The sequence below is a fragment of the Eptatretus burgeri genome, chromosome 2 (genome assembly GCF_056783735.1).
Source record: "Eptatretus burgeri isolate ZD-2024b chromosome 2, Ebu_testis_v1, whole genome shotgun sequence".
Classification (NCBI taxonomy): Eukaryota; Metazoa; Chordata; class Myxini; order Myxiniformes; family Myxinidae; genus Eptatretus; species Eptatretus burgeri.
In genome coordinates, this window is record NC_140962.1 from 50,115,617 (window position 1) to 50,138,660 (window position 23,044).

The 23,044-nt window shown below is 43.0% G+C and overlaps 1 protein-coding gene across 1 annotated transcript in view; it reads right to left on the bottom strand.

Annotated features, from left to right (window-relative positions):
- LOC147032015 (signal transducing adapter molecule 1-like) overlaps positions 1-21,497 on the bottom strand; it is a 61,100-nt gene extending 39,603 nt beyond the window's left edge. Inside the window, exons 1-6 of the mRNA XM_085869271.1 lie at positions 21,316-21,497; positions 18,108-18,192; positions 16,491-16,566; positions 15,192-15,287; positions 13,838-13,984; positions 13,531-13,618 (exon numbers count right to left, since the gene is read on the bottom strand). Of these exons, the coding sequence (XP_085725397.1) occupies positions 13,531-13,618; positions 13,838-13,984; positions 15,192-15,287; positions 16,491-16,566; positions 18,108-18,192; positions 21,316-21,355 (532 nt within the window). The 5' untranslated portion in view covers positions 21,356-21,497. The remainder of the gene's footprint in view (positions 1-13,530; positions 13,619-13,837; positions 13,985-15,191; positions 15,288-16,490; positions 16,567-18,107; positions 18,193-21,315) is intronic.
- Positions 21,498-23,044: the final 1,547 nt, after the last annotated feature.

Below are 23,044 nucleotides of genomic sequence, written 5' to 3' on the forward strand. Positions count from 1 at the left end.
AAGGGGTTTCAACACAAATGAGAAAGTTGCCTTTCCCTTTCTGAATTCCTGAAATCACCCTGCAAAGGCTTCTTTCATTTCCAGTATCACATTTTTTTACGTTATTGGTGTCAAGTTCATAGTTTGTCTCCCCTTTGAATTGTTTCAGTGATGAGAAATGAGCCGGCAAAGCCATCTCCATGTCTCTCGCAAACAATGCTAGTTTTCACTCAAATGATAGCACGTGAGCTGTGTTTCCTTTTCCTTGAAGCTTTCTGTTCAGGCCATTTAAAAGTGAGGTGATGTCCACCATGAAGTGAAATCTACACACACACACACACACACACACACACACACACACACACACACACACACACACACACACACACACACACACACACACACACACACACACACACACACACACACACCCCTTTTCCTGCATAAACACGTTCACTTCTTTCAGAAAGGCTGCAAAACACACAAGCACTCTTCCCCTGAAAAGCCATCATACCTTGTGCAGAAAAATGTCCGAATATTGACAGTTGACCTCCCCAAGAAGTTCACAGGACTGCCGCTGGTTGAACCCTTTTGCCATTATTTTGTTGAAGATTTGTATAACCAGGGTCATCGCTTCTGTGATCTCTGGTGGAAACGTTTTTGCACAGAGTGCTTATTGATGAATGATGCAGTGAAGCGATAGCAAATTACGATCCAGTGTTTTTTTGCAACAAAATAACAAACCCCCTTGTGTGCCCCTTTCATATTCGGTGCCCCATCGGTCATGACAGATGATATAGCCAGTGCTTATTTCTTTCGTCTTGAGGCAGTCAATAATAGTTGACAAAAAATCTTCTCCCCTTGTTTGGCCTTTGATGGGCAGCAATTCAATCAGCTCCTCTTTGGGTCCTTTGGAATTCACGTACCTGCCGAGAAGAGCAACCTGTGCCATGTCATCAACATCACATGACTCTTCATAATAGAGAAAACCAGAGCTGAATTAATGTCCTTAATCTGACTGGCAATGCCTGTTGCCATTTTTACTGTTCTGTCCCTCACAGTCTTTGCAGACAAGGGCATGTCGAATTTTTTGAACAATTTGGTTTTTGTTTTTAAAACCACAGAACAGCTGCTCTGATACTTTGACAAAGCACTCTTTTATATATTCACCATCTGAGAATGGCTTTCCTCATTTCACAATCTCGAGTTGCCACATAACTAGCGGTAGTTGTGCGACTCGGTGATTTCATACATTTCGTGAATGTGTTCTTACTTTGGTCTGCTTTGTGCTTCAGCTCCTCTCTGGCTCTCTTTCCGGCATCTCAAACTGGATACTTTTCAGCAAACGTTGTGTGCTTTCTTTATTTTTAGAAAATGCCTCTTGAGATTGGATGTTTTGTTGTTGGCGAATTTCTCATAGCAAATGAGACATAAATGGAGCTCAGCCGAACTTGATGTGAACGCGAAAGATTCAGTCCATTCATTTTTAAATTCTCTCTTTTCCTCTTCAATGAAGCTATTTCACAGTACCACTGATGAATGTTGCAAACTTCTGTTTTCTGAAAATAATGAAAAGACTCAAAACACTGATGCAGTATCAGTATTCATCAACACAGTTCGGTTATGGAACACACACAATGAAGTGAAGATATCTTGGAAGAGAAGAGTACCAAAGCTGAAGAGTACTAATTGTAATTGGAGCAATGTGAATGATAAAGACGAAGATTATAAAGATCCTCCAAACCATCTTTGGGAACATCACCACAAGCGAATTACAGTCGGAGGCTGTCTAGGGCTCAGTGACGATCCTGAAAAGAGCCCTCGGAACAAAACTCCGAGAACAACAATAACTTCACAACTTGGTCCATGAATCACGAAGCTTCACCGAAACGGAGGTGGATACTCCGTGTCATGGGAGGATTCTGTTCTACCTTCTGAAAGTCGAATTATGGAGATAACAATCAATGACCGACCGACACACACACACACACACACACACACACACACACACACACACACACACACACACACACACACACACACACACACACACACACACACACACACACACACACACACACACACACACACACACACACACACACACACACACACGAGAATCTCATTCCGAATCCCTCTTCAACATCCCTCATCACTCGCAAGTCAAGCCTCCAAGTTAAAATCCTTGGATTGTTGTGCCAGAGGCAGTCTATGATATGACAACCAATCCTTCCCATCGGCACAATTTCCACAACAAAATAATGAGCAAACATTCACCATTTTAACTCCTATTTTATGAAATGTATATACAATGATGCAGTGCACGTGTAGTTTCGTTTTGTTTGTTGGTACTCCAAGATGGCAGACAGCAAACGTGGTGATGTCACATGCACGTGCATACTCTACTGAAGGGGGAGTTACAAAACAACATCTTGTTTGTTATTTAGATACAAGCTGTTCATTACGGGAGTCTCGCTTACCTGCCCAATGAGGATCAGGGCGTCGCTAACTTTTTGGAAGGGGGGTTTGAATGGTAAACTGAGGCTGCGAAACAGGTTGAAGCAGTGATGTTACATGATGGTGAAAATAACCAAGTAATGGAGAACAGGCTGGGCGCGGAGCACAACGTGTAAGTCTTGCTCACAGAATTCCCCGGTAATCAGATGTATTTTCCTGTTTATCACTGCCAAGGTTCTCAAGTATTACTTTATCCTTTCACGACAGTCACAAAGATTTTTCTGAAAATTATTTTATCTGAGAAAAAGGAGATTTTATCGATCAGGCTTGGGAGCCACACACAAATCCGTAATGAGCCGCAGGTTGCCGACCCCCGTTCTGGTAGGTTCTCCCATCTCAGCTGAGGAACTCTGTAGTTATCATTGGGTTCTTCTGTCAGAGTGGTCAATTGGGTTCTTGGTCACCTCCCTGACCAAGGTCCTTCTTGCCTGGTTGTTCAGTTTGGTCGGTTGGCCAGCTCTCAGAAAAGTCTCGAGTTCCATATTCTTTGTTTCTTAACAATGGAGCTCACTGTGCTCTTGGGAACTTTGAACACTCCAGAAATTGTTTTATACCCTTCTCCAACTATACCTCCTCACAATTCTATGTTGGAGTTCTACAGACAGTTCCTTGGACATCATGGTAGAGTTTCTGTTCTGACATGCACTGTCAACTGTGGGACCTTATATAGAAAGGTGTGTTTCTTTCTCAATCAAGTCCAATCAATTTAATTGGCCACAGGTGGACTCTAATCAAGTTGTCGAGACGTCTCAAAGATAATCAAAAGAAATTAGATGCACTTCAGCTCAATTTGGTGAGTCATAGCAAAGGGTTGAATACTTATTGACACAAGACATTTCAGCCTTTCATTTTTAATTACTTTGTAAAAATTTGTTAAAACATGTTTTCACTTTGTCATTATGGGGTATTTTGTGTGGATCAGTGACAAAAAAAATTTAAATTGAATCCATTTTAAATTCAGGCTGTAACACAACAAAATGTGAAAAAGTCAAGGGGTGTGAATACTATCTGAAGGCACTGTAGTGCATATAGAATCTGTGGACAAGTCCCAATGATCTTGGAAATAAATTTTAAGCCAGGCAGTTTTCCTCGTCCTCCATATACACCAACACAATCACACCGAATTAAGGCAAGCAGTCCCAACAAGCTCCTAATCTTACCTAATCCTTGCTAAAAAAAATAATAATTCTTTTTAACGTCTCTTACAATGTTTCAACTTCCTCTTTCACACGTGCGGTTCTCGGCATTGTCTCACGATTCACTACTACTCTTATTCATCAAAAGACTGTTTTCAATTCGACCTTTCCTTTCATCCCATGTCTAAAAAGTCCAACGGTTACAACATTTCTTTTCTCCATTCTCTCAATTCTCCTTTATTGCATCCCTCAGGTAACATATTTAAATGTATCTCTGACTTAAAAAAATTTTAATCCCAGTTTGCAATGCATGTTCATATTTCATCAAGTGCTCTTTTTTCTTGCAACTTCAGTGCCAATTCACCCCACCTCCTCCTAACTCCTCACCTGTTATACCCTGTCCTTACTCCTCCCATCTTGCCCCTCATTCTACCTACAGTCATAGGACCTCTTCACTGTCTTCTGCTTCAGTATCAGCTCCTCCTCGGGTGTCGCAAACTGTGTGGTGTTCTAACATCTGTGGGCTCCATTCCTACCGAACAGATATCTCACTCTCAATCGGTACAGTCCTCAACATCTCAAACATGCTCTTTCTTAACTCTCATCACATTTCCCCCTCTTCCTAACTCCTAAAATGTTGTGCCTCCCCCTGCCCATTCCCTTCTTAACCACATCACTACCAAGTCTCATCCTTCCCCTCACCCTCCAGCCCCATGGCCATGCCTGCTCTCATAGTCTCCCCTCCCTCGAAAAGCAACCTTCACTCTCTTTCCCCTCACCTTTCTCAAAAACTCCCCCCCTCACTCCCCCTTCTCAAAGTTCCCCCCTTCACATCCGCAAAGCTGCCTCCTTCCCCCACACTCTCATCCAACTTATTCGTTCATCTCCCCTAATCTCCGACTTCCCTCTGCCACCTGTCTTATAACTCCCCACTGTACCTCAACCCATTACCACAGAGCCATTTCTCCTCCTCATCCAGCCCTCTCCCCCCAAGCTCTTCTGCAACAACCCACACTCTTTCAACAACTCTCCTTACCTCCCCCCCTTCCTCACTTGTCCTAGTCTCCCCCTCCCCTCCCATCCCCTGCACCCAAAGTCTCCTCCCCATCCTCTTTCTTAACAGTGTGAACTTCAAACATCCAGGGCCTTTGCTCTAAGCTGACAGATATTTCAATACAGGTTTCCATTGACAAACCAGACATAATCTGCTCTCTCTCTATCGAGTGCCGCCTGTGGCTGCTGGTTGCATCATTGGTTGGGAGGCGGCTATGCCGCTGATGCAGTGTCCTCCTTACCAGTACACTGGTGCTCATTTTGCTGACCTCAGAAGGATGGCAGGCTGAGTCAACCTCCTGGTGTATTATAATTCAGCGGCCAATTGGACTTGAACTCAGGACCCTAGGATCCCAAGCCACCACCCTAACCACTAAGCCAACACCAGGCTACATAATCTGCTTAACACAAACATTCCTCCTTCAAGATGTCTCCGACTCCTTCGTATCTCTCCCCCCCCCCCCCCGTTACTCCCTCCCCTGGTGTGACAGACCTGAGCCTCGTCCTGGTGGCGGAGTTGCTCTATTAATCAAAAATTCTGTTCCTCACTCTCCATGCAGACCTCACTCCTCCACACCCCCCAGGAATACCTTTGGTAATGGCTTCCCCTCCACTCCCACATCATGTTTATATGTGTGTGTTGCACCATCTACCAAACAGTAATGACTCCATTTACATCTTGATCATCAAAAACAGGGACCAACTTCTATACTCTCATATGTGGTGACTTCAATTGTCATCATGCCAGTTGGCTGGGTGTGGGTACCTCTCTCACCTGCCATGGCACTTCAGTAAGATACTTCTATTACTCGTTGGGACTGACACGATCTGTCAACTTCCCTACCCAGATCTCAACCAACAGTACTCAATCTCTTCTGGATTTGGTTTTGACCAATTTCCCTGCAAATATCTGCCGTTCTTCCTCTGCTCCAATCGGTTCATCTGACCATATGCTTGTCAAAGTAGACATCTCTCTGGCTGTTATAAGACAACCACCTCAAGGACCTGTCACACTTTGACGTTTTAGCCAGCATATGGCAAGGTATCAAAATGTATGTAAAACGCTGGCATACGCTGAACTATTGAAGTTTTTTTTCCAGTTTTGGACGTATTCATAACGAGTTGGACATATGCATAACGTATTAGTAACGTACACAGAACGTTTCGATAACATATAGATAACTTATATCAACGAATGCTGAGCGTGTTGTCGGCGTTCACAACCTATGCCCAACGATAGTCTAACTTATGCAAAGCGCGGCAGCGTATCGCCGACAATCACGTGGCGTAGGCTAATAATAGGCTGCGGCTCAACGATTTAAATCATAACCGCACTAGACATTGAAGTGTCAAGCCGCTGTCACACCTTGACGTTTTAGCCAGCGTATGAAAAATTTGCCGAATACGCTGGCACACGTCGAATACGTTATGGGTAAGTTTTGTATACGTTAATAGCACGCTGAAGCACGCTGGCATACGTCGTAGTACGCCGAGTACGTCGACAAATTTTCAGCATGTTGAAAATTTTGACATACGTTCCGCATACGCTGGCCATAAGTTGTAGGCACGTTACGCGATCGTTGACACACGTTACTTGTAAGTTACTCATAAGTCGAAACACGTCTAATGTTTTGCATACCCGAAACTTATTTCTAACCTATGAGTAACGTGTTGTAGGCATGTTACGCGATCGTTGACACGTCGACACACGTTACTTGTAAGTTACTCATAAGTCGAAAAACGTCGAGGTAATGGTTAGCGTCAGTGTTCCAGACTCCATGTTTTTTTTGTTGTTTTTTTTCGGTATGACTGTGATGTTGACACTTCGATTTCTAGTGCGGTTATGATTTAAATCGTTGAGCGGCAGCCTATTAATTATATTATATTATAACCGCACTAGAAATCGAAGTGTCAACATCACCTCATGCCGAAGAAAAAAGTAAAAAATAAAAAAAATAAACCATGGAGTCTGGAACACTGACGCTAACCATTACCTCGACGTGTTTCGACTTATGAGTAATTTACAAGTAACGTGTGTCGACGTGTCAACGATCGCGTAACGTGCCTACAACACGTTACTCATAGGTTAGAAATAAGTTTCGGGTATGCAAAACATTACAGACGTGTTTCGACTTATGAGTAACTTACAAGTAACGTGTGTCAACGATCGCGTAACGTGCCTACAACTTATGGTCAGCGTTATGCGGACCGTGTGAGTCATACGCTGACGTACGTCCAAAAATTTCAAGCATGGAAAATTTGTCTAACAGCTCGGCGTACTATGACGTATGCCAGCATGCTCTTAACGTATACAAAACTTACCCATACGTATTCGACATGTGCCAGCGTTTTAGACAAATTTTTCATACGTCGGCATATGCTGGCTAAATCATCAAGGTGTGACAGGGCCTTCAGCACCGTCAAGTCTGGCATTTCACTCAGGCTGACTGGCAGAGACTTCAAGCAGCTATCAAACTTCCCGACTGGTCTCCCATTTCTACTTAATCCGACATCAACTCGTCCTGAGAATTCTTTCAAAGAAACTTGCTCTCTCTCACACACAGATTTATCCCATCGAGTCTTCAGTTGTCCTACCCTTCCTCCTGCCCATGGTTCACTGAAGCTTGTGGGGAGGCAGCTGTCCTGAAACACTTGCCTTCACCTCATGGAAGGCAAATCTAACTGAAGGCAATCTCAGAACAAGTGTGTGTCTCGCCTCAGGACAGCCAGTTAACAACATCTTTCTAATCTCAAGTCTGAACTCTCAAACCTGTCTCCATCTTCCAAATTGTGGTGGCATCTGGATAAGTCCATTTCTGGTGTATGTTCCCTTCCAACCCCTCCCATACCCCAAATGGCTGCACAGCTGACACCTCACGCAAAAAAGGCTGAATGCCTAAACTCTGTTTGCTTCTAAATCTTGTGTCCCAAACCCATCGCTTTCTGTACCAACCTTACCCAGTCACACCCAGCTATTCCTGGACTCTGTGTCCTTTTCTCCTGACAAGGTGGAGAGCTTGCTGTCAAACCTCGACTCGTATTCCGCAACTGGTCCAGACGGCATCAGCCCACGTATCCTAAAAACCTGCTCCTCTGCTCTTGCTCACCCTCTCTGTTCTATTGACCCTCTTATTTGCTCAAGGTCATCTGTCATCTGCTTGGAAATCAGCAAATATGACTGCTCTGCATAAAAAAGTGCAAAATCAAATCCCTACAACTATAGACCAATCAGCCTGCTCAGATTCATGAGCAAGGTCATGGAATCCATCATCGCTTCCAACATTAAATCCTTCTTCCTCTTCTCCAATGGCTTGATTTCTGATCACAAATTTGGATTTAGACCAGGTCACTCTGCCCTGGATATGCTGCTTCTGCTTTCCCAACAATGGATGGAGGTCCTAAGTGCCAAACATGACATCAGAGCCAATCTCCTAGACATATCATGAGCTTTCAATGTGGTCTGGCACACCGCACTGCTCACCAAACTCTCTTGCTATGGTATCCAAAGCAATCTCCACTCATGGCTCGCAGACTTCCTCTCCTGTCGCAGTCAACGTTTGTCCCTAAATAGAGTTCTCTCATCCCCTCTTCCTGTCCAGGCTGGACTTCCTCAAGGCAGTGTTCTGGGACCAGTGCTTTTTCTGATTTTCATCAATCAGACTCTGGAAAAATCCTCTTTATCCCTTTGCTGATGACTCCACCCTCTGCCATACCATCCCTCATCAGCAAGCAGCAGCCTTTTGGAGATCTTTGCAGATCTGGATAAAATCACAAGCTGGTCCAACATTTGGAACATTTCTTTCAACCCTGACAATTCTCACACTCTCACTATGTCTCTCTGAAAGGACCATCTGGATAACCCTTCCCCCCCCCCAAATCTACTTTCTCAATAATCCTCTTGACAAATTCCTTTTATTCAAGCTTTTGGGTCTCACAATCTACCATGATCATTCTTAGGCAAACCACACTTCCAAGCTGGCCTCCAAAGCCAGTTGCCAACTGGGCATCCTCCATTGTGCAAAGTCATTCCTTGGCGCACCTGAGCTCCTCACCACATACAAAGCTTTCATCCACAGCCTGATGGAGTACTGCTTTCCCCTCTGGGCTGGTCCTCCCTCCTCACATATTTTCTGCTTCACGCTGTTGAAAGCAAGGCATTTAGGATCATTGGTATCTCCCATGATCAAGCGAAGTCTTTGGTCTCTCACTGTTTCACCGCAGGCAGGTCAGTGGGCTGTCTTCTAACATCTGCTCTCTGGCCTCAACCCCCTCCCCGCTCTGTTTGTGATCTGCCCTCCCCCCGCTCTGTTTGTGATCTGCCCCCCCCCGCTCTGTTTGTGATCTGCCCCCCCCGCTCTGTTTGTGATCTGCCCACCCCCCCGCTCAGTTTGTGATCTGCCCACCCCCCCGCTCATATTTCTGCAGGGCACTCAAGGTCTGCCAGCAACCCCCTTCTGGTGAAACTAACAAAATCAAAAATTACTGCTCACCTTCAACCTTTCATTCTTCTTCTTTTTCCCACTTCTAGAGCAAACTCCCACACTCTGTTCAATCCCTCTCTTCCCTCCAGGTCTTCAAAACAGCTGTTCACCACGATCTCTTATCGTCCCCCATTCACAACCATGAGCTTTTCTCCCCCCGTTAAATCTACTCCATACCCACCTCCTTCAAATTCCCTGTACCTATAATGTACATCTTGTTTACCCCATGTACCCACCCCATCCCTCTCCCTTCCACAGATCTCCAAATGTCTCTGCTCCCTACTGTTTTGTACTTCCCTCTCCCACCCTTCGGCTCCTGCTCCTTTTGTTATACGTTCTGTGTAAGCTCCTATATGAGTCTCAACAATGTGCACACAAAAAAAAATTAAAATAAAAAAGCCCTCAGACTCCCTTTCTGTGTGATGTGTTACGTTTGCTTACGTCTATGTAACCGATTTGAGTTTGGGTGTGAAATGTGCCAAATATTTTTCCAATCTCTGTTTAAAGAAAGGGCAAAAATTATAACATCTATGTCCTCAGAGACCACAAAAATCACTTTGTGCTTCTGTGATGCTCGATTTGCATTCGACAGTATTTGTGTGTCGACTTCTTCTTGTGAAGTCTCCAGTTCAAACTCAGGATGTTCCTTCTCTGCTGAGCTTGACAGTCTTTCAAGCATGTGATGGACACATTAACTGAGACAGTCATGTACAAGTAAAAGTGATTCTTCAATTTATCACAAAAAGTCTCCTCATTTCTGTGGATATCATCATTGACCAGCCTCATTTGGATGCAGGAAAGAACATGGAACGGCATCGGCACATCCGATTCAGTGATGTAGCAAGCTTCTGCAGAAAGAGAGCGGTGTGAATTTTCTCAAGCTGACCAAGATATCCCATCACCGAGACAGTTGAGTATCTTGATAAACTACATGCTGCTCATGGGAGATTTCACTCCCAATATTAACAATTTTATTTGCGGATTTCTGTGCATCTACACTAATGGCATACAAGTACTCTTCACTTTGAGTCTTTGAGAACCAGTCTTTCAACTCTCTTTGAAAATATTGGAAGAATCAAATATTCTTCCATTCCATTAATCCTACATTAAGGAAGTCAATGAAATTTTTGCAATCATTATGAAGCTTCTCTGGCTGGAGAGGCCATGGTTGATCAATCTTCGATTTTTTTTTCTACATCCACCATTATGTCCAAAGCACAACACCTCATCATTGTCCACTGACTTTGGTAATTCCAGGTCAGCTGGCATTCTAAGATAGTCTTCGATAGTTTGTCTGTTGTGAACACGAGTTTGCCTTTATAATCCGATATAATCTCAAGGATGTTACAAAATCCACCTGCAACATTCACCGAATGTTTTTGCTTGTGGCTTTATATAAATCGCCAACACCCCACCCCTCCACAACATATTTGGCATTTCTAGAAAATAAATACAATTTGCATGTCATTCATTTGAGAAAACAAGTAAAGGTGTGCACACCCACAGTCTTTAAAATATGGACTATGTAACTTATATACAAGTGTATTGTGGTCAATGGAAAATGGGGAACACCATGTCATAAGCAGACTCCAGATATAAGCACACCTTTCCTGCTTACCGAAGGATGTGGTTACGAGCAGAGATTATTTTTACGGGAAAGGTCAGTTCTTGCAGACATGAGACATAACAAATGGCATTACAGTTCATGATATACTATAATATAAAGCATTACTCAAGATGTCGTAGAGACCGTTTGTTGCAATATTCCTGATAGGAATCGAAGATAACCTCTCGTCAAAATTTTCCACAATAAGAATAAACCACAACCGTGAGAATTGCTTTGTCCCCTCCTGCATGCATGTCCCCTCCTGATGTGATATTTTCTGTCTAAAAAGGGGATAACAGTGAAAAATTGATGAAACGCCCTGAAACTCGAACTTATCCTATTAAAGCCACGTATCAAGTTTCAGTTGAATATGTTAAAGGGTATGAGGAAAAAAGAAAGTCTGAAAAAATAAAAACAAAAAATACAGGTAGGACGGATGGAGAGACAGACAGAGGGCAAGCCTATAGTCCCCTCTGGTGAAACCGGTAGGGGACAAATAACCAACATAAGCCTTTACTATTTAGTTCATTTTTTTATTAAGCTCATTTTTTTGGTGGCCTGGTAAAAGACAAGACTATTTATGAACTGGTAGGAAACGATAATAAATCTTCCGAGTCAGAAACATCTGTCAGAATTTCTATCTGTCGCACTTCGATGTTTTTTTTTTTTAAAAACGATTTCTTGACAATTACAATCTTTGAGAACTGTTTAATTTACACATTAAACTGATTAAAGCATTTGTACCAGGAAGTCGCTCGACTTCCCATGCAGGGATGGCATGGACACTCCATATAATAGGTTTAATACAACATAAATGCCTGGTGTTGGCTTAACGGTTAAGGTGGCTGGCCTAAGATCTTTGGGTCTTGAGTTTGAAACCCTTCCCTCCGTTTAATTAACACCAGGTGGAGTTGACTCGGCCTGTCATCCTTCCAAGGTCGGCGAAATGAGTACCAGTGTATTTTTATTGTAATAGAGGGCACTGGATGCCCTCTGCATCATTGGCACAGCCACGCCCCCAGCAGCCACAGGCTGCACACAAATCCCGAAAAAAAAAAAAAATTTTAAGTACCAACCAGTCATCGCTCGAGGATTTCACATCCAATAACTTTCATGAAACTCGTGGACAGCATCTCTGAGCTACAAAACTGACCAACCCAAAACAGCCCATTTGTAATTCTTCTTATTATTATTATTTTCAGACAGCCCAACTCAAAATTGATTGAAGCTCAATAGTTGGTTTAAACGCAATTCTACTGCATTTTACAGTGGGAAGGTCCATGACAACTCCAAAATTTAATAACTTCATAGGATTCTACAGAATAAGCATTTCAAAGTAAGCATAGCTGCATACCTCAGCGTAGTGCAATGAGGAGTGGGGTGGGACCACCTCTGTCAATCAGCCTGGTGGGGGCAGGCCTATGGCAACAATTGCCTGAAGGCTAATCACACCTAAATGGGTGTGGTTAATGGTGGAATATTACGGACAGTGCGCCAACCATTGTTTCCAGACAAATGACAATCGTATAAATACGATAATTAATCACAGGTGTGACAGCATGTGCACAAAGTGCAGGAACTTTCTTCGGACCATGAAGCACGCGTGTAGGTATGCACAGTTCATCGTCGACTTGTCGTCATTGAAGTACGACATATTTCAAACAAAGTTGGTAAGGCCTTAGTTATTTTATAACTTGGTTTACGCAGTTCTTCAGCCAAAATGTAGGGTCGGTAGGTCGAAATATAAATATAAATATAATTTAAATTTTTAGAAATTATATATTTTTGATTTTTTTTTTTTCAGATGTTCCATGGAAAAAGACAAGGGTAGGTGGGGGGGGGAGGAAATAAATATAAATCCCAGACTAGGAGGATCTAAGAAAACATTGAAGATGAAAACGCATTCAAATGCAGGATGCCATTGTTCACTGTATCATCTGATGTGAAAAACAATAAAGAAGGATTAAAACTTGTTTTTACAATATAGTCTGGCATGTTTTTATTATACGAACCTGTTGGATCATCAAACAAATGGAAAGAATGCTGAGAAAATTACTGTCCAAGTCGTAGATGTGTGCGTGCACACCAGTGCATAGTGCTGGATATAATAAAAAAGGTGTCTACTCAGAGTCAACCATGAGCTTTTCATGGTTATATATATATATATATATATATATATATATATATATATATATATATATATATATATATATATATATATATATATATATATATATATATATATATACATACATACACCAACCCTACCTTGTTTCATACTTTTTGGCATACCATCCCTACATCCTTTTGCATTTTTCAGTACTTGTATATTCAGAAAGGCCACTTCCTAAAGATATACATACGAATGAACATACCACAGCACAAAAAAAATAAATAAATAAAAGCTCATCATATAGTGATGCAATAAGATGCATGATGTCCCAGGCGATGGACTTAAACCACATGCATATTGCACAAGTCAAAAGGTTCGCTTCCAGACCAGTCATTCGAACAAGACAATAAACTGGCAGAGACATTAAACTCCACATGATTTTTAAGAGTACGTGACATGAAAGGTGTGAATAACTGTACTAAACCATCAAACTCATCGAGATTAGATTAAAGCATTCATTATGGGGAAGGCCATCATGGATGATGGGCACAGCCACAGCAATAATGAGACAAATCACTCTGGATTTTCATGGACAAAATTACTTGCAGTGTATGGCCAGATTAAAGAGTGACAAAGATTTCTTACCTTTTGCAAGATCTTGCTCTTCTTGTTCACAAACTTTATGATTTGGCAACTCATTTCCATCAAAGCCTGCCTTTGCATCCTCCAGCTCCTGAAAACCACAAAACACACAAAACAATGATGATTCCTAAATTTCACTGATGCTGGCTGTTCTTTGCTCAATGCTCCAATGAAAAGCAGGAACAAATTCAGAAACCACACTGAATGTAAATCGCCCGTTATACCCAACTCGGATGAATAACAAGTGTAAAAGAGGGAGCATTAATGAGATTTGAAGCGAGCTCGTTCTTTGAATATGTGCACCCTGTACCTTCGAGCCTGGCTCTGGAAATTCGATGTCTTGTTCCTTGAGCCTCTGGATGATGAAATAGAGCAGCATGAGATGCGTATCTTTGGTAAATTCCCCACACCATTCCACCATGTGGGCCTTGAGCTTAGCACCGACCTTGGGATGGGCCTTGGAGGAGCAAAACAGGAAAGTTTAACAAGGCAAAGTAGTGTCATTACTTATTTATAAAGGAAAAGATAACTTACAACAAAATAATAAACGAGCAGAGCTTTCAAATGGTTTTTAAAAGTGCATGACGTGTGTGTGTGTATATATATATATATATATATATATATATATATATATATATATATATATATATATATATATATATATATATATATATATATATACACATTATATACACAAAGGTTTGATGTAGTTTCAGTGAATGAAGACTATGATGAGAAAGCAACCATTCTAAATGAATAAGTAAAAGAGCAATATTATTAAGGAAATGTAAAATCAATAAAAAGGCATGACAAGTTGTGAGAAACAGTCATGGCTTGGCCATCTTTCAGAGTCTACTAGGTTCTGAGCGTGCGATAGTAACACAAGTATGGTTGAGTCCATTCCAGATGTTGCAGTCCACATGACAATTATTATATGTACAAGATAGTGAAACAATAGTGACAAATGACAATCCAAATGTATTCCCCAGAATGATTTGCATAAAATGTTTTAAAAAAATTTTGTGAATTTGAACCAACTGCAAATGAGACGGTACAAATCATCTCATACCTTGCTCTCTGGCAGAGTGGTTACCAACCATTTTGGGTGTATGGAACCTTTACCGAAACTCCAATATTTTCCAGACCACTACGTAAAACCACCAGTGATAATATTACTACAAGGAGGATGAACCACGACCTTCCAAAAAATGGTTACTTCTGAAGTGCGTCGAGATCACCACCAATGACCTCACAAGTGCCCAAGTGTTAGTTGGCAACCACTCCTCTATAGCATTTCAACAATAAAGCACATTACTCAAATGGTGACCATATTTGACGAATTATACATGATATTGCACATATGGATATAACAGGCCGAAAAACAATTATTATCCATTCCTGGTTAAAAAATAAAATACTAGAACAGAACAGCACTCAGTGGAGCACATACCTCCACCAGGCTGAACATTTTACATTTTGTTTCCCACTGATAGGCCGTATCCGAATCCGAACCTTAACCAAAATCTAATCAATTTCTCCTCGTCACACACGCAATCTGTCCACAACTTTGAGATACAGTTTCCTTCTCAAAGGCAAACAAACAGGGGTGAATGTATACATAACCTCGGTCCACCTTCGGTAACGAAGGTAAAAATGCAATTTACCTTCTTCAGTACATTTGTAACTTCTTTCATGAATTGCTTGCTACAAAGTTCCAACTGAAAGGGTTTTCCACATCTTTGTACACACTCATCCAGCAACTAAAAAGGACACAAAAAGAAAAGCAGTGATCACTCGTACATCATTTCGATCGTGGTGATATGAATATAGTCACAATACTCAAACATCAGTACAAGACAGGTGTTCACACTTGCTCAATGGAACAGAAGATGGAGAAATTCTCAGAGAGGTGTCCTCCGTTTAAATTCTCAGAAACTTGGGTGACCACGCTTTCAAATGGTCAGCGTGTCAGGTCAGGTCAGCGTTTCAAACGAACACATTGCATCAACCAAGACCAAAAACACAAGCTTCTGAGATAAACGAAATATATATATATTTTTTAACCTTCAAACAACCTTTGAACATTCTACCAGACTCAGTGGCATAATGGTTGGAATGTCCGCTATGTGTCTAGGATGTTGGTGGTTCGATCCCCAAGCGAGAATTCAGAAATGTCGTGTGCCGCTTCCTTGCTTGATGCTTTGCATCAAATTTTTTTTTTTTTTTTTTTAAAGATAGAGCACTGACAAACAACCATAAATTGGCAATGCCAACGCAGGTATTGATGGGCCGAATGGCCTCATCCTGCGCCAAAGTTTCTTTAAAGGGGAAATAAATAAATATAAACCGAGTGTATTTTTTATATGCAATAATAACTAAATGGCTCACATTGATTGCCAACTTCAATTCAGGCAAAGGGAAGAAGCATCCGAGTACCTTTTATACTTTGGTCGTAATCTCTTTTGCATGCTTAAGAAGGTGGAACAGAATCTTCACAGGACCCAAACTATTGACCTTCATTTTTAAGATCAAATCTCAAGGACCACGTTCTGATGTTTTGCTCCACCGAACCTCAAGCAGCCTGCAGTCTGATTCCAAGACCCTAAGCCCGATGATACCAGCCCGACTCCAGGCCAGACGACGCCGGCCCGACCCAAAGCCAGACGATGCCAATCTGACCGTCAATTTTGTGGGGTCTTTTGTAGTTTATAGTTGGTGTTCAAAACGCTTTCCTTTTCCATTCCCCATGCTTCATGCAAGAAATATTATTTGCAATGGAGTCTTCTTTCTCCTCTATACTCTAGCTCACAATTTAAATATCTTGCTTTCATTTGGAGCTTAGGTTTTGTTGTTTTTGGGGGCATGCAGCAACTCCTCAGTTTTTGGTTCTTTACTGTCCTCATATATCATGAGATCAGTTTAAAGTATTTTAACGAAATGATTGCATACAGAGCTGTACTCACCGTGAGAGCACGTATCCCAACCAGCGGCACATTATGTTGCACCCTTTTCGTGATGGCATAAAGACACGGTTTACACCTGGAGAACCAAACATTGTGACAACATTACACCACAACTGGACCCAGTTGCAGGCAAGTATGAGATACAGAAATGAAACGTGCTATGCACGATGGAAGCTACGTTAACTCGCAAGATATGAAAATTAGATGCTGGTCTGATAAATGGAAGATGCCTTTCCATCCCTGCAAATCTCACACTCACCCCGTCACTCGGAAGAATCGTCAAACGAACACACCGATATATTTCCATGGTCAGCCACTGAAAGAGGTTCAGTCTCTTAAACTTCTACACCTCATACCTGTTATACTTTGGTCATATAAAAGTCATGTCTCCAGGGTCAATAAGGGTCATTAGCACGATCAGCCATTAACTCTCCTGGGTCAATAATGTAGCAAACCAGCTTTGACGTCCATCCACAAACAGAGAACTGTTCCAAGTCTTTCCTTGAAAAATAAATAAATAAATCAGAACCACTTTGAGTCTACAAGGCCTTTGCAAGCAGCTCAATGGAGCACTGCTCTACTGCTGTCCCCTATTAGCTCAATCTCCATCTCTCCTGCATTGTGGAATACAAAGCTCTGAAAATGGTTATAATCTCCCACGACGAGGCCAAAGCAGAACGTCTGCCGCTCTGACATTGCAGGCAAGTCAATAGCCGCTCTGCTCTGCTCTCCCTTGTTTAGATATCTGTGATTTCTCAGCCTGCCAACCCTCCCCACCAACTCCAGGATGTACACGTTCTTGCAGTAACCACCTCCTGGTTAAACTTCCAAAACCAAGGCTGACTGCATACTTCAACTCATTGTTTCCAGAAGAAGTGCCATCCCACTCTTCCCTCCAAGGCTTAGGGACAAAGTGCACCACCATCTCAAGTCATCCCCCATCCTTACCCAAAAGCTTTATTAACCCCATTAACTCTTCCTAACCTCACCCTCTTACTTGCAGGTTGCAATGCTTCCTCCACTCTATGTCCACCACCCCTTCATTAATTCCATTTAATATTGTGTGCAAGAGTTACTGTCAGTCCATCCCCTCCACCGCCTTGCTCTTCCATGAACCTCAAAGCAGATGAACCTCAAAGTACCAAGCAAGTAATATGGAAATCATCTGTCCATGTCCATCCATCCATTGGGACCATACTCTGTGCAGAGCGTTGGTGCTGCCAAAGCAGTCTCCTTGGCTATCGGGCACAATCCTGGACGAGTCGCCACTCCGACACAGGATACCAGCAACCTGGCACTCATTTTGCCGACCTCGGAAGGATGACAGGCAAAGTCAACCCCATCTGGTATTAATTCAACGGAAAGGGGGATTTGAACTCGGGATCCTAGGATCCGAAGCCCACCACTCTAACCATCAAGCCAACACCAGCCATATCCGTCCATGTGATTGCCTGCTTATGAGGCTAAACAGATTAACACACATTATCAATCACAACTGACTTGGATCAACAATTATTACCTACAAACAGGAAGAAAAAAAAAAAACCGAAGTGAGTTCATGCAATAAAGAACTTCGACAACAGCAGCAATAGTGATGAAGACATTGAAGCAACTTACAAGGACGCGTTTTGCTGAACTCGGTCACATACATCAGACATCAATTTTAAATCTTCTGCAGTGCTCGTTTCACTCGTCGCTTTTTCTAATGGGTAAAAACAAACCAACAATAAATCTTTCACACCTACATGAACCTTGTCCATCTTCTAAAAAACTTTTACTTTAACCCCAATAACTTACACAACAAACCTTTATATGCTCAAAGTGTAACATTTCACCCTGCTGCAGGCCCTTCCCTATTTAGCACTATAATAAAAATCCACAAGTTTTACATTCAAGATGAAAATAAAAGTGAGCAATGTATGATGAAGGAAGGTGTTATCATTGATGGATAGTCATGATAGTGATACGAAGTGCTTTGTGCTGTGTGAACTCCTTCCATCCAAAGTCTACAATGCACGATTCATGTTCCATCACACATACAGTACTACCTCCTCCTGCTGCTCTCTTTCAAAAATACAGAACAGCAGAACCCATTGGGACAGTCCAAATGTATACAGGGTGACCCCAAAAACGTTGGCCCTGGGAAAAGTATAATAACTTTAATATTATCCAATCAAGTTTTTTTTTTTTTTAATGCAGATAAGATTCCTCTCACATAGTCAAGATATCAATGAAAATTTCAGTTTTCTACAAAGAAATTGCTGACAAGGTCAATGTTTGATGATAAACTCCAAATGGGAACTATTTTGCTCAACGCAGAGGACCACACGTCAAGCGAGCAGTTATTGATGACTTCGATGCACTGTCATCAGAATTCTCCTCAAGCTTTCTCTGCTGATGTTGAGCTCTTGACTGCGGCGCGAAGAGATTTCTTGGGACTGCGGGCGACCGAGTCAGCGATCTTCTCGGGTGGCCTTCCTGATGTCGGTCAGCCAGAGTTTCCTCCTCTGCTCGGTGAATTCACGTTCAAGACCGTGCCGTGTTGTGTACATTTTTTCACAAACCTTTGAATTTGAGGCTTGCTGGGTGCTTTCATGTTCGCAAAATATGCGCAGAACAGGCGTCTTGTCTGCAAGGACGAATTTGTACGAAGATAGTTGTCTAAAGAAAATGACTTTTCTTCAGGCGTCCACGACATGGCGTCTGGACGTCACAGACTCAAGAAACTTGGCAGATAGACTCTCTCCCTTCACAGAGTTCAGACCTGAAAAATGAAATATCGAATGAAAACTGTGAAGGTTATTAAACTTTCCCTGGGGCCCACACCTTTTTGGCATCAGCCTGTATTCTATACGCTCAAGGGAAAAAGAGGAGGCATTGCAATGACTGGGGGGGGGGAGGGGGGTCGGAGACGGAGGTGAGGCCGGGGAAGTGGGGGGGGGGAGGGGGAGTCGGAGACGGATCGACAATGCCTTTCCAATAGATGAAGTCTGTCTCCTCGTCTCTTGCAGACAACACAGAGCACACACACTCCTCCCCCAGCCTTCAATCTCGGCCTCGTTTCCACCTTAGCTACACATTTCCTCATACCAAACTTGCACTACCTTTCCCCATCACGGTGGTTGTGAAATTTTAAGTCCTTATAATTCCATCGTATTGAAAATGATGAGGGCAGACAGACACTGAAATGGGAGGAAATTTGGACTATTAATCCACGGTACTGGCCAAAAGGCCTAGTCCTTTCGAACAAAGTGCCACGAGGTTTTTTTTTTTAACATCGAACCAAAACCAGAATGCAGATTCGGGTAAACCCACACCTGTGAGGTAGGGTAACACACACACACACTTCTCCAACACCTGTGAGGTATGGTAACACACACACACACACACACACACAAGGTACGGTAACACACACACACTTTACCCACACCTGTGAGGTCAGTAACACACACACACCTGTGAGGTACGGTAACACACACACTTTACCCACACCCGTGAGGTACGGTAACACACACACACTTCTCCCACACCTGTGAGGTATGGTAACACACACATTACCCACACCTGTGAGATCGGTAACACACACACTTTACCCACACCTGTGAGGTTGGTAACACACACACCTGTGAGGTATGGTAACACGCACACACTTTACCCACACCTGTGAGGTCGGTCACACACACACACATTACCCACAATTGTGAGGTCGGTAACACAAACGCACACACACCTGTGAGGTACGGTAACACACTTCTCCCACACCTGTGAGGTATGGGAACACACCTGTGAGGTATGGTAACAAACACTTCTCCCACACCTGAGGTATGGTAACACACACACACTTTACCCACACCTGTGAGGTCGGTAACACACACTTAACCCAAACCTGTGAGGTATGGCAACACACACACACACACACACACACTTTACCCAAACCTGTGAGGTCGGTAACACACACCTGTGAGGTATGGTAACACACACTTAACCCAAACCTGTGAGGTCGGTAACACACACACACTTTACCCACACCTGTGAGGTCGGTAACACAAACGCACACACACCTGTGAGGTACGGTAACACACACCTGTGAGGTATGGGAACACACACTTCTCCCACACCTGTGAGGTATGAACACACACACACACACACACACACACTTTACCCACAATTGTGAGGTCGGTAACACACACTTAACCCAAACCTGTGAGGTCGGTAACACACACACACACACACTTTACCCACAATTGTGAGGTCGGTAACACAAACGCACACACACCTGTGAGGTACGGTAACACACACTTCTCCCACACCTGTGAGGTATGGTAACAAACACTTCTCCCACACCTGTGAGGTATGGTAACACACACACACTTTACCCACACCTATGAGGTCGGTAACACACACCTGTGAGGTATGGTAACGCACACTTAACCCAAACCTGTGAGGTCGGTAACACACACTTTACCCACACCTGTGAGGTCAGTAACACATGTGAGGTATCGTAACACACTTTACCCACACCTGTGAGGTCGGTAACACACACACTTAACCCAAACCTGTGAGGTCGATAAAAAAAACACACACACACACACACACACACACACACACACACACACACACACACACACACACACACACACACACACACACACACACACACACACACACAAACCTGAGGTATGGTAACACACAGAGACTTCACCCACTACAATTTCAATCACCAAGCAATTGTTTCTACGGATCTTTTTCCGCCTGAACCATCCCAACCTCTTCCCCTCATTTTCACCAACGAATGATTCTCTCTCTCCTCAATACGTTTACTTACCAATGTCCTTTTCCAAGGACTTCGACGAAAAGAAAGGCATCGCTCTCCGCCTTTCTCTTCCTGTTCTACTGACGTCCCATCTGGTCAAACTTCCTCTTCTTCACAAAAACCATCACGTCACGTGCAGGCTCCCTGAGTTTCCATCTTCTTCTTCACAAAAAACCCATCACGTCACGTGCAGGCTCCCTGAGTTTCCATCTTCTTCTTCACAAAAACCATCACGTCACGTGCAGGCTCCCTGAGTTTCCATCTTCTTCTTCACAAAGAAAACCATCACGTCACGTGTAGGCTCCCTGAGTTTCCCTCCTCTTCTTCACAAAAAAACCCCATCACGTCACGTGTAGGCTCCCTGAGTTTCCCTCCCTGATTCATTCACCACAACGTCGAGTTAACACATAAATTAAATAACTCCTTTTCTTCTTTCCATGTTTCTCCTGAACGTTTACAGTGTTTCTCGCCTTGTTTGTATACCGATGCTCGCTCCTCCTTTTCCGCCTTATTCATTCTTTCCTTTTCACAAATCCGACAAATGCGCCCGCACGCACGCACGCACGCACGTCGTCGTCTCGGTGTGGTGGTCCCAGAGTTGTTAATGACGAGGGCCTATCACCGCATCAGTCGAGTCAGTGGACTTGTTTTTTTCTTTTTTAACCTGGACTCTCATACCACCATTTATTACACAACTAGAACGGCACTCGTCGGTAGAGCGAATACCTCCACCAGGTTGACTAATTTACGTTTTCGATCCCACTGATTGGCCGGATCTGGATCCGGACCTGAACCAAAATCGAATCAGCTTAGTTCTCGTCACCCACGCAACTCGTACACGTAGTTTTATTCTCTTATAACTCGTCCACAACTTTTTGAGATGTCGTGCCGCATATCGTTTTTGGCACTTATCTCTCAATGGTGAAAAATCACTTAAAATATTCTCGTACCCGGATCCGGATTCAGATCCTCACCAAAATCGAATCGATTCGTCCTTGGCACACACCCAACCTGTCCATCAAGTTTCATCGAAATCGGCTTTTTAAAAAAAAAAAAACCTTTTTCAGATATTCTGCTCACAAACAAACAAGAAAGACGCCGTGCAGAGCACGCACGATACTTGCGAAAAACCCCAAAAACAAATTTTACCATAAAAAGTAATTAATAGTTGAATGAATTGACATGATATGCAAATCCTCTTCAAATTTCAAGTGAATCGGATGAAAATTGAGCGTTTTAGAAATTCGACAAGGTTGTTGACCTTTGACCTGTGTTGACCTTTTGACCTGAAAAACATTAGGCTTCTTCCTCATGACGAACTCCGTCGAGGTGGTGAAGTTTTGTGAAGATCGGTTTGAAATTGTGACATACAAACAAACAGACAAGAAACATGTCGTGCAGAGAGAGTATGACAATTTCGAAATCCATAAAACAAATCTACACCAATAAGTGTGTGTGTGTGTGTGTGTGTGTGTGTGCGTGCGTGTGCGTGTGTGTGTGTGTGTGCGTGTGTGTGTGTGTATGTGTGTGTGCGTGTGTGTGTGTGTGCGTGTGTGTGTGTATGCGTGTGTGTGTGTGTGTGTGTGTGTGCGTGCGTGCGTGCGTGCGTGTGTGTGTGTGTGTGCGTGTGTGTGTGTGCGTGTGCGTGTGTGCGCATGCGCGTGTGTGTCATTGATTGGTATCTACATATGTGGTTTTCAGAATGTGGAATGGAGTCCTCCCAGGGCAGGCTCAAAGCATC